This window comes from Cimex lectularius, unplaced genomic scaffold (assembly GCF_000648675.2).
Source record: "Cimex lectularius strain Harlan isolate CLEC.00 unplaced genomic scaffold, Clec_2.1 scaffold188, whole genome shotgun sequence".
In the NCBI taxonomy this organism is placed as follows: Eukaryota; Metazoa; Arthropoda; class Insecta; order Hemiptera; family Cimicidae; genus Cimex; species Cimex lectularius.
The window spans coordinates 132,189-145,160 of record NW_019392882.1 but is presented as its reverse complement, the minus strand read 5'-3'; the positions used below and the strand labels follow the sequence as shown (position 1 = coordinate 145,160).

The window sequence follows — 12,972 nt, the reverse complement described above, 5'->3', positions numbered from 1 at the left end:
CATTGTTTGATATAATTAACGTATAACGAGGTAATAATATCAATTTCCAATTCTATAGGAAGAAAAAATAATTCTCTCAGAAAATAATGTTGTTAGGTACAATATGAATAAAGTTATCCAAGACAACACCTATTATGAAAATGTAGCATTTGTCAACGAAAACAACAGCTGTTTGTAGAGCATGGACTATCATTTCTGTTAATCAATAAAGGTTAGTTTTGAAATAACCTTTTTTTCCACCTTTTTAATCCAGTTGTGAACAACAGTCCAGTCAAAACTCCTTCTAACCTTTAAATAAAAACCATCACTTGGATTTTAATGTTTTTTCTAGACATTTTCTCAAAAAATCCTCTGTTTAAAAACCAAAAATTAACAACCATGTTCCACTGTCGTGTTCAAATGCTGACAATTTTGACTAGGAAACTAATTCACGGTCACGAAAGAAGGCCATGTGGAGCGCCGCCCTTTGCTATTTTGTAATAAACTCCCGGGAAAATTTACGAACAGCAGTGCAAAAACGTGCATGAAATTCATATGATATGAAACAGGCAAAATGAAAGAGTTACTGCACATGGGAAAATAATGTTAAAATGAAGTCCGGTATATTGGCAGAAGATCCTAGTCAAATCTGGAAAGATGTTTATAGATCGGTAATTATATTCTACTGAAATACTAAACACACAAAAAAAGTTTATTTTTATATAAATCATTTATCACTTTTAATTATATGCTACAATATAATGTATACACACATACATATACACTGACAACCAAAACATTCCACCAACTTGAGTCTTTGTCTAAAAAAGTAACAAAATGTAAATTGCCAAGGAAAATACAAAATTTAAAATAATTATATATATATATGGAGAGAGAGAGAGAGAGAGAGAGAGAGAGAGAGAAAGAAAGAGAGAGAGAAGATTGATTTGAAATAGCAACTGATGAGAAAGTAATGTTTCGAATCTTCATTAAATTATATCCTATTTCATATATAATTTGAACGTATTAGTCATAACACAGAAACATATTACATTAAAAAAGTGTTGTAATTATTATTATTATTATGTATGTTTTACAAAACCTTTTGAAATCGTTTCCTCAATTATCTGTCTAAACAAATAGCTACTTAATTTTGAATGTTAAAAAGTGGTTGTGTGAATTTTTCTAGTGTAACATACGAATATGTAGTTAAATCATTCATTTTATTTTCAAATAAATAATATTTACATATAGAACAAATATAAAAACTCCATCTTTAATTGTCATTTTTTTAATTCTCACTCATCAATTTGCACGACATTTTCAATGGAAACTTTTAAACCGTCAAAATTCCAAATATCAATTCCGATGTTGGCCGAGTGATATTAATTCGTATAAGATATTTCCGTCCGTAGGATTAATTGCAAACAGGTCCCACTTCTAAATAACAAACACTCCCCTTGATTAGGGGTAATTTTGGTAAATGAGCTGCCCCGCGGTCGATATTTTCCTTAATTGTATGTGCAAATCCGTTTCACTGTAAACGGGACGTAATTATTGAAAGAAATCCCGCTGTTGGCAGGCAATTATTTATTTTTATTGACGGCGATCGGCGATTAATACAAGCCCCGTTGTCTTATCTGGTTGTTAATAACCGCTAAATATTCCACAAAAAAATTTATTTAAATTGGAATTTTTAGAGAAAATGTAATGAATTGTCGCTCAAAATAAATCTACAAAATTAAATTCTACTCCCTATCTCTCTCACTCTATCTATCTCTCTCTCACTCTCTCTCTCTCTCTCTCTCTCTCTCTCTCTCTCTCTCTCTCTCTNCTCTCACTCACTCACTCACCCACTTCTTTTTATTTATTGAATTTTTCATTTTTCATTCTTGCTTCGCTTTATCTTTCTTTATCTATATATTTCTGTTTTCAGACTTATTGATTAAAATTATTTCAGATTTATTTTAGTTCTAGAAGCTTCGCTGATTTGTTTATTTTGTAAATATTTGCTAGTTTTACTTTAACTCGAAGGAAATTGTTTAGTAAAAGGAATATTTACAAATTTATTTCGTAAGATATTTTTTTATCTTGGGCAATCATAACGAAAATTGTCAGAGAGTATATGTTTAACAGTTCACAAAACTATATCTGGCAATTTAAACGTTTGTGATTATGATTATTTCGGGAGTGATTGATGAATAAAAGGTCCGTTATCGATACTTTATTAATTAATATATATATGTATGTATATATTAATTATTATATATTTATTGATTTATTAGAGAGCGTATGGCCGCAACGGTTTAGCGTTGACACGGCGCTCATTATAAGTTATAGTTCCCGGGTTCGAATCCAGTGGCCCTGCATTCGAACCCGACATACTTACAAATGGGATTTTTTTTTCAAAAACACCGGCACCCCGAGGGTTGATATAACCTCGTAAAAAATCTATGAAAAAACTACTGATTATTTTTCAGATATTAATGTGGATATACATTTTTTTAAATTCAATTCCTCGTCAAAGTTCAAGAAACACAATCGCGTGAGAAAGAATACATACGACAAAAACTCTTTGGAACTAGTAGGCCTCATAATAAATTAAACTGAAGACAAATGCAAGAAAACAACGACCTATGTAAATTTAAAATGTTTTCGTTACGACGTAAAACTTCATTAAGTACATTGTGGCAAAAATTCGAAAATATCCCTTCCAGCCGTACTAATGATCGCCGGATTTTTTCCTCCTTGTCGTGATACAATAGAAATTCCCTCCTAAATTATTCTTCACGGAGCCTTTATTTTAGTCCTTATGAACTGTCGAGCGAACGAACGATGATCTCTCAGACTGTTTCAACCCTCTTACGACCAGGTAGGTTCTCCTCTTATGAATCAACCCCCAATTTCAAGAAGCACTCTTTAGAAGTGCTTACATTAACTTTTAACCCAATTTCTTTTTACTTACTATACACTCATAAAACAAACAATACATTTTGAACTAATCAATGATTTTATTTAATACTTTATTTCTCGACATTATATATGTACAGCTGTTTGCTTTCTAGACTCGTTACACGTACTTTAAAACCGTCTTACGAAAAATTACAATTTCTGTAAGTTTATTGCCGTTTATGACACCAAAACTTTCGAAATAGCAAACGAGAGAATTGCACGTTAAACTCTAAGGGTTTTTACCAAGGCTGCCTTCTGTCTTCCAGCTCAAAATGGCCGAAGAAAGTGAAGAAACTGATTTTATGGTTAGCGCTTTAAATGAGTTTAAAGTTCTTACAGAGTGGCAAAAGGTTTTTTGGTAAAAAAGGCCTTGCCCAAAAATTGTCAATGGAGTCCGAGGAAACTTCCGCTTTCACAAACTGAAGCTGAAACTTGCAAAATTGCTATAAAAAATCGATTTCAATTATTTTCGGGCATCTAGATCCCTATAAACAACTAGGAATGAGACAGGAGAAACAAATTTCTCCAGAACCACCGATTTTCATAAAAAAACATTGTGTATACTCATTAACTGGCAAAAATCATAGAAAACATCGAAAGCGCTACTTATTTCATATTAAAAAGAAAAAATACTCTAAACCTTCTCGCCAACAAACCGCAACTCTCAGACAGTTTATACATTTTTTGGGGAAAAATACAAACAAAATATCATCCATTCCAACTACAAGATGAAAAAAATAAGAGTGGTGTTTTAAAAGGTTTACATTTCACTACCCCCACAGCATTAATCATAAAAGAATTAGGCTTGTTATTTTTACAGAGGCTAACTTAAGTTAACTTCATTAACTCTTTATCGCCCGTAAAATTACCACTTAACATATTTTTCGATGATATTGATCGAAATACATGCACCGAAAATATATATGACATTACAACAATTCTTTCCACCAAAATAAAAATTGAGGAAATGGTGACAAATCGTGAAATGCAAACGGTGCCAAGGCATTGGGCAATTATGCCAATGGGTAGCTTTCTTTATAATACCCCTAATTTCACAATCAGAAATCAAAATCCAATCTGAAGATGTATGATACGCATTTAGTTGTAAATGAAAATAATTGAAGTAAAAAAACGTATGTACATGATTTTTATTAGGATTCATAAGTGAACACACACCAGTTCAGTTTTCTGATGGCTTTGTTATCTGACAATATAGCAATGTCATAATTTGCGTATACACTGATTAAATTGAAAAAAGAACATCTCGTGTGCATAGACTTGAGATTGAAAAATATTTGTAGACATGTCTTTAGTTGTGTTTTAATTTAAAAAAAAAAAATATATATATATATATATATAAATATATATATATATACCCCTGATTCCTCTTTCAGCCATTGGAGGTTTTTTAGTGTCGATGATAGTTGTTGATTTGAGCGTTCGTGAACTATTTTCACCTTTGTGTGTTTATATATAATTCTGGGGTGTCAGCTATGACACAAGCTTGTCTTTGAAGATCCCTTTGAACCCCTAACAATGACACCAACTTCTCATCTCAATCTATCTTTCGAATTTTCCCTCTTTTCGCCATTTTTTGGTGTCCGAGAGGATCGAAGTCACGATAGCTCAAGTGGTAGAGCAGCGGCGTATTTAGCCGAAGGCCATGATTCAGATCCCGCTCGTGGCAGTAGCTTTTTCATTTCAACCAAAACCTTACAAAAAAGATTAAATAATTGAAAGACGTAATTTGGTCAATAGAACACTAAATATAATGAATAAATAAGACGTTTCATCCATCCTTACATAGTTCCTCCAATCAGCGGGTTCAAGGGAAAGATCTTTCATCAAGTTGATCTGGGTATTACGGCTTCTGTTCAGGAGCCACTTCTTACACCATTTCCTCTTCGATTTTTTGCTTTTAATATGTAAATAAACAGAAGTGTAGCACAAGAGATCGACATCCATTTTGAGAAGGTAATTCACTGGTTGAGGTTCGGAGTGACAGGCTATGGAGCGGTCATGAATGCCCCCTCATATTTCAGGCACTCCAAATGGAGCTATGATCGGCTTGGCGCGGTTCCATTTGGAGCGATCGTGAATGGCCACCTTTACACCATTTCCTCTTCGGTTTTTTGCTTTTAATATATAAACAAACAGCAGCGTAGCACAAGAGATCGTCATCCATTTTGAGAAGGTGATTCACTGATTGACGTTCGGAGCGACTGGCTATGGAGCGGTCGTGAATGCCCCCTCAAATTTCAGGCACTCCAAATGGAGCTATGATCGGCTTGGCGCGGTTCCATTTGAAGCGATCGTGAATGGCCACCTTTACGGAGAAAGGTTTGGTTCCTGTCAGCGGTTTGACAGAGCCTTTTAATGTAAGGACGTTCTCTTCTTCTTCCCCCAATTCATGCTAGATCTGGGACCAGTACGGCGTGATTGTGGTGACTCAACTTATTTAAATTTGTGACAGTTTATAACTTTCTTCGGGCTGATGATGTCGAAATTCATTGCTCCAATGGCTACTTGGCTAGCAAACTTGACACCTAGTTTTAGAAGTTTTGTTTAAATTAATAACAATCCTTCCAGTTGTCTTCAAAAACATACGCTCTTTATAGGTGTGCTTCCAGTTGATATCCTTTCTGTCGGATATATTTTTCTTCCCCTTCACATTTTAGGATTAGAAAAACCTACTATTATATGACAGTATAAATTTCCATTCCGAAGACGGTTCTAGATCCTGTCTGCGGTGTGACAGCTCTTACTGCAAGCTTTTGTTGTTTGGGCATTTGCTACTTCTTTCTCCCCCATTCTTGCATGTCTTGGGACCCAGTGAGGGTGACTGGTCTGAAAGAACAAAGATATGGATAGAGATAAAGAAAAAAGCCTCAGAATTGTGTGTATTGCTTAACTGTATAACCACTAGGCTGTATTTCGTCTGGTATTTCGTTGATTGTTTGGTAGGAAGTATTTAAATTACGTTTTGATTCTAAGGTCTAAAAGTTTTGTTTAATAATGCAGAAAGGGAATAAAAAACAAAATGACCGGAAAATACAGGCTCAACCTTACAAACCTCATAAAGAAATAACGGCATGTTTTGTGGTGGGTAGATATTGGTGTTCCAGCCCTGAGTACTTGATTTTTGGACAAAATATTCTCTGACCGTGTACCTCCTTTAATCCAGTAAGACAAACCCCGCTCCCTAGCATCCTCATCATCATCACCATCATCATAATCCAACAAGGAAGGGGTCATGGTAACTCCTTTTTGAGACTTATGCTGTAGAAGTTTTTTTAAAAATGAAGGTAACAAGAAATGTCAGAGCTGGGTGATCGAACACGTACAAACCTCATCAAATTCTAACTCCGCAGACTTCAGCAAGAGAACTCAACGTAACAATCAGCTTTGAGGCTAGTGAATGTTGGTTGGCGACTAGTGAGAGAGAGTCTTAAAAGCGGCTTTAAATTGGAGTCGTTTAGTAATCAGAGAAACTGCGTCTTACTGAAGATGGTGGGAATCTAAATCGCGTATGAGTAAACCAGCGTGTATGGAAAAACCAATTAATTTGAACATAAAAAATATAAAGTATAATTTGAAAATCATTGGACTTGATTTTACTGTAAAAGTAAAGAGGCTTAACTTTAAAAGATTTATATTTGAATTGTTAATATACCAGTTTTAAATATACATAATCTGAAGTCGATATTGATTCAAAGAGCGTACTTTTTGAGTGGGTGACTTCGAATTTACAAGCCTTCCGTCGTTTCCATTAAACACAAGTTGTCGAAATGGACGTTGTCTTAATTCGAAGATTTATTTCTGAGTCACGGTGAATATCGAGGTGACATAACCACTTGCTATTCGGCTCAGGCTCTGGGATAAAATGTAGAGATAAAAAATTCTCCTTGGTCGCCCCGCAGTTTCTGTTCTAGCTGGGGGGCTATTGATTCTATATAGGGCCCCCCTCCGACATATTATAGAATTCTCGGAGCGCGCCTCCTAACTGGGAATGGGTCGCTTAGTGCCTTTGGGTCAGACCTCTTACATAAAGAGCCCTGAGGACCAGTCGGGAATTAGCATTTTATGGACAAAAGAGCATTTGTATATTTTAGACTATGTGTATGGACTTAATACGGGCATGAATTTAACAGGCTGAATGTCTACGTCGTCGAGTACGCAAAACAATAAAAAAAACACCCTTGGATTCGTTATTTTTCAAAAATTCAACAAATTTTTGGTCATTTAAGACAAAAAGATGTACATAAGATAGGTTCACACCAAAGCGATAAAATACACATCTTTAAATTTGTAAGGGATATACAATAATTGTCTTGAAAGGTACGCAACGCTCAGGCGTATAGAAAACGTGAAGAAACGTCAAAATTAGTACAATAGCAGCATGTGTTGTAAAATGCGAGTATCAACCGCCAAGGCTTGTCTCTTCCTCAAGTGTCCTATAATATTGCGAAGAGTGAAGATGGCAAATTCGAAGTGAGGACATTAGCTTTGTGATTGGCTGGCTGGTCGTGTCTTATCACTTCAGTATGATACCTCACTTATCTTACCATGTTAAAACGTTCTACTTGTTTAAACTACATAACCTATTCATAGGAGAAGACATCAGTCATTCTCAAAAAAGAGAACCATCATAATCTATTTATCAACGTCGAAATATTTCAACGGAGAATGTACAAAAATTCCAGTATATTTCAAAGATATCCGATCAAGATAATTATCGTCTATCGTATACGACCTAACGATGTGTATCTTATCGCTCTGGTGTGAATCCGGCCTAACTATGTTCAAAAGTTCTAACTGTTTAAACTGCACAAACTATTAATAATGGAAGCCATCATTCTTTATTTCAAAAATGGAAACCATCATAAACCATTTATCAACGTCCAACGTCGAAATAATTCAATAGAGTAAGTACATAAATTCCAGTATATTTCAATGATACCCGATCAAGACAATTATCGTCTATCGTATAGGACCTAAAGATGTGTATCTAATCGCTCTGCTGTGAACCCTGCCTAATACTAATCTTGTTTTTTTCTATTTCTGAAATTTCATTTCGATTTGTAAAAGAACAGCTGCAACAAATGATATCGGCATATTTTGTATTATGTTTATACTTTTCCAGCCGCATTTTACTTGCCGTAAATCTGAAGATAAGAATTGAACAAACTATACTCGGCATTCATAGTAAGAAAAAATAAAGTACCATTTTTCATTTCAAAACATCTCAAATCTTTTTGTAAATTAATGAACTTAAAAAGTTACATAGTTCCTCTTCAAGGGTCATCAGGGTTAATCAATCATACAGGCATTTAGTCAATAACTTCATTTTAACAAGTCCTGCGCCCAAATTATGAGCTTTTGTTGATCTGCAAGTAGTTAAAATCTTAAAATCATTTAGATTAAAATTTAACTATTTATTACCTAGTATTACGTTCTTTGGCCTCGCGGATGGCCTTAAGTATCCTACGACGAACAGTGGGGCAAAGGCGATAAAAAAACGATTTCCTAAAAACTGAAATTTTGATAATACAATTAATTTTTCTTATCATATTTTGTCAGAGAATAAGGCTATATTAATAGTTTTCGGTTAAAAATTGATCAAAATCAGTAATCACTGCTGAAAAGTGAAATTTATAAATTTCGCAAGATCAGGTATGTTCCGAGCAATACACTCTACCCAACGGATAAAAATTCGTTCACCGTAAATTCCACACACCCAAGTATGAGAAAAACAAAAAATTCAATGTTGGGATGGAATCAGGTGGGTTAGTTGAGCGAAAACCAGCGATATTCGAGGAATATTCGGATTTTGACGTTCAAAAAAAATCTTCGTTGTCTTTGCTTTGTCACCGTTCTGTTTCCCTTCTATACACATCACAGTACTATCTTTGTGGTTTTTAGCTGCCTATTCTTGTTTATCAGATTGCAATACTGTTTTAAATAGAACTATTTAGCCTACAATCTCAAAAATACAAGAAATTTGGCCATTTCTGTTTAGATGAATGACTTTGCCTTAACTATTACTGTTTTTGCTGTGTAGAATCTGAATCAGATATCAAAAATATCGTATCATGAAATGTTTTCTTTAATAAAGATATATCTGTAAGGGATCATAAACTTTCGTTTTTTTGCGGACGAAGTGCAAAAAGGTGTTGACTTGTGAAGTAGATGCACATTTTATCTATTTTAAACACAATTTTACAATTTTTGGTAAAAAAAATTCATTGAGAAAAACATGCGCAAGCTTCATTTTGGTCATCTCAAAATTTTTGATTATTCCCTTGCGAAAAAAAGCAACTTAATATCTTTTAAATGGTTTTATTTGTGATCAGAGTTTAATTTCCTATAAAGGTTTTTAAAATCAAGTGTTTCAACTGCCTGTGTATAATGAGTGAGTCCATCTGAGTCAATATGCCCGATTTTTATTTTATTTATTTACTTATTTTAAAGGTACAAATGGGGCTTTATACCTCTTACATGTACTTACAGTAGAAATAAATTAAATTTTATAAACCTAATAAAATAATAATAACAGCGTGTATGGTGTTAGTGACCGTTAGTTAATGATTATTTGGAAGTCGTGAGATGGGGTCTGGTGTGACGTAGATTTTAGAAAAACATTTTCTTTATTGTGCCAACGTTTAGTTCTTTGCCCCCGAAACTGTACGGATCTATCAAAACACGTAAACCTGAACACCCTCTATGTCCAATAATTTCATTTGTAAATTCCCCTACATACAACATGACAAAATACCTAACCAATATACTCAACAACATCGCAGATAACACATATAACGTAAAAGATTTATTTCATTTCATTAACAAAATTTATAATATTCACATTCCCCTCACACTACTCCCTCATATCCCTAGATGTTTCATCATTGTTCACCAACATTCCAATAGGCGTAACAGTGAACATTATTAAAGATAAATGGCCCAACATAACAGCAAGTCTATCAAAAAACACGTTCGTAACAATGGTTCGACACTGCTGTATTAACGGATATTTTACATATAACAATCAATGTTACAAACAACTATTTGGCATTGCCATGGGTAGCAACCTAGGCCCGATACTGGCAGATATAATTATGACACATCTATAAAAAACTGTCATATAACAACTTCCGTTCACATTACCATTCCTCTCTAGGGAAACGGAAAAAAGAAAAGGAGGGAAGAAAATGAGTGATTCATGTCGTTTTTAAAAACTGAGATGCCAAGAACCAGAAACAAGGCAGCAAGCAGCAAGCAAATTCCATAGTTCTGACCCTGCAATTCTGAAGGATAGGGCTAATGGTTTAGAGGTCTGTTGAAGGTTTTGGATATGATTGGTGCGTTTGGAGAAAAGATGAGGGAAAAAGTTTATAACTATTGAGGACAATTATTTGATTTAATTTTAAATTTATAAGTTAAAACTGTAAGTTTATAAGTGCTTGGAATGGTAGGTTGGTTTAAGATCATAACAATATCTAATGCAGAAAAGATTAGCAATTTGAAGGAAATGTGCAGATTGAGAGTCTAGGGAAAGTGAAAAAATAGCGCTACAGTAAGAGAATAAAGGAATTATTAAGGATTTAATAGTTTTCTGTGGAGTGAAAAAGCTAAGGCGTCGAAGAAAATTGAGGCTTGAGTAGTTCTTTTTAATAATAGAGCTTGGAGTTAAAAATAACGCAGAGATGGTTAACTTTAGGTCAAAAATTAATAGGGGTGCCGTTGGTATGAGGAGAGGATAGGCAATCTGTACTAATGGGTTTATTGGAAATTACTAAGGACTGGCATTCGTTAGGGTTTAAAAGAATGCCGTTATTACTTGACCATTAGTTGAGAGAATGAAGATCACGGTTGAGTAGAGAGATAGCTTCAGATGTGTTGCTTGTAGGACACTGAATGTAAAGCTGGTTTCATTAGCATAAAGATGAAATGGGGATAAATTAAGTACTAGCAGAAGATCATTTAGAAACTTGGAAAAAAGTAAAGGTCTAAGAATAGAGCCTTGGGATAAACCAGATGAAATTGAGAGAGAACTTCAAACTTTAACTATATGTGTTTTGTCAGACAAACAGGAGGAAATAAGATTATTAGCAAAAGAAGAAAAGCAAAAAAGGTTTTTTGCAACGAGTTATTCGTCTACCGTCCACTATTTAGGGTGGTTTGCTGTGGTCCAGTCTATTCGAAAAAAGTTTTGTTGATTCAGCGTATAGAAAAAACATAGAAAACGATACCCATAGTGATTATTGATGATATTGTACCATTTTTGAATTTTGGACCACAATTTTTTACGGTTTCCTGTGGAATCGATTCGAAAAAACATTCATTGGTTTCAGATTACCAAAAAACCTAAGTTTACAAAAATTTGGGGAACTTACCTCAAACAGCTTGGGTGTACCGAATTTTTTCCGCATTTTTGCGTTTTGGCCCCACATCACCAAAAATCTTTGATAAAAATACGAGGTAGAATGACGACCTATCGATAAGTTTAGTATCGATTCATTTCCGCGCTACCGTTAGATTGTAAAACCTTATTAAAACCTACCAAGAGTCACGTCAATGTTATAACTATTGTGGACTTAATTATTTAATTTAAATATTATTTTAAATTATTTCCTATTGACAATAAAGTACATTGTGACATTCTATGTTAACATTTTTGTCCTTGGATGTACTGGCCGTGTAAAATTATCATTTCTTTCTCTCGCCGATAACAGTAGATTGTCATGTTTTACCTCTTCCAATTCCACACTTGTGACATGTGGGAGGGCTTCTGTCAAAATTATAATTTTTAATTTATTTAGTTTTTATTTATAGTGTGAGAGAAATGAAATTCTTTCCTCCTCACACTTTAGAGCTGACACTTGCCTTAATCAAACCTCATGCTGCTCAAATACCGCCAGTCGTTCAGGTAGGAACAATCAAATTTCTTTTATACTATTCAAATGGCTTCATTTGCACGAATTATTTACTAAAGTAGAGTAAAAAAGCTTGAATTTGTAGCCAACAATGTTGTACAAAAGCCACTCTTCCTTGATTGCGCTGTTTTTTTGTTTTGTTTTTTAAATATTCACATATTTAGCTTGTAAAAGTCAAGGGAAACGTCAATACTTGATACAAGTTTCAATTGTTCACTAAAAACTTTCAGAAAATCAAAGAATCCTTAATCACCAATGGTTACTTTATTCTAAGATGGAGGAGGGACATCATAACGTTGGATATCGCTGAGAAGATGTACTCCGTACACAAGACGAAACCATTTTATATACGCTTAGTTTCAATGATGACAAGGTTGTTCCTCCAGTCATATAAAATATGACAACAGAATGATTTCCCATCTGTTCCAGTGGCCCGGCCGAAAGTTTTGTCCTTGCGAGGGAAAACGCAATTAAACACTGGAGGACGATGATGGGACCAACAAGAGTTCTCGAATCCCAGTACACACACCCTTACTCATTAAGGAGTCTCTATGGTACATCAAATACAAGAAATGCTACTCACGGTGCAGGTATTATTAAAAAGTTTATCGGTGATAAGGTTTATACACAACTTTTTGTTTTAGATAGCCTTGAATCTATGAAGAACGAGGTGTCTATATTTTTCCCTGACTTCGATGTAGACGCTTGGTATGAAGATGAGGAGGTCTATTTTAGAAATGGTTACAGCAAGTTTGACGAGGATTTGCAAATCCATGTAAAAGAAGACATAGCTTTCCCGGATATCATCAAAAATTGCAATTAGTCAAAACAACCACAAATAATTGACTATAATAATTATAAATAATTAAATAATACCAAAGTAATTTTACTTTTTACTACTGACTAAAAGCAATTCTAGTCAGACAATTGTTTAAATGTTTAAAATGTGATAGCCTAGAAATAAGTGTAATATGATGTCAAATTTGATCCGTTTTATGGTAAATATGGATATTTTATAATTTGTGGTTTTTAAAACAAAAAAAATTCCATGTGGTTTTTTTAAAATAAATTTTTTGTTTTATTTTTACATTAAATTTTTTGGACATTT

The 12,972-nt window shown here is 34.0% G+C and overlaps 1 protein-coding gene across 3 annotated transcripts; it reads left to right on the top strand.

The window, feature by feature from the left end:
- The first annotated feature begins 365 nt into the window (after window positions 1–365).
- Window positions 366–12,748, top strand: LOC106660973 (nucleoside diphosphate kinase 6). Of its 3 annotated transcripts, none has more exons than XM_014384053.2 (4): window positions 366–650; window positions 12,095–12,237; window positions 12,294–12,454; window positions 12,509–12,748. In XM_014384053.2, exons 1-4 carry the CDS (start codon window positions 591–593, stop codon window positions 12,685–12,687), a joined length of 543 nt encoding a protein of 180 aa, XP_014239539.1. In that variant the 5' UTR covers window positions 366–590; the 3' UTR covers window positions 12,688–12,748. The 3 variants fall into 3 exon arrangements, with proteins under 3 accessions (XP_014239539.1, XP_014239540.1, XP_014239538.1); XM_014384054.2 differs by lacking the exon at window positions 366–650 and adding an exon at window positions 11,495–11,857 and having other exon boundaries at window positions 12,139–12,237; XM_014384052.2 differs by lacking the exon at window positions 366–650 and adding an exon at window positions 11,497–11,857.
- Window positions 12,749–12,972: the final 224 nt, after the last annotated feature.

Excerpts from the sequence above, each read along its gene's own strand:
- LOC106660973 (XM_014384052.2), top strand. The coding sequence starts at position 11,774 with ATGAAATTCTTTCCTCCTCACACTTTAGAGCTGACACTTGCCTTAATC. Across the intron at positions 12,238-12,293 it reads TTAGTTTCAATGATGACAAG|TGGCCCGGCCGAAAGTTTTG; the intron begins GTTGTTCCTCCA and ends CATCTGTTCCAG. Across the intron at positions 12,455-12,508 it reads AAATGCTACTCACGGTGCAG|ATAGCCTTGAATCTATGAAG; the intron begins GTATTATTAAAA and ends TTTTTGTTTTAG.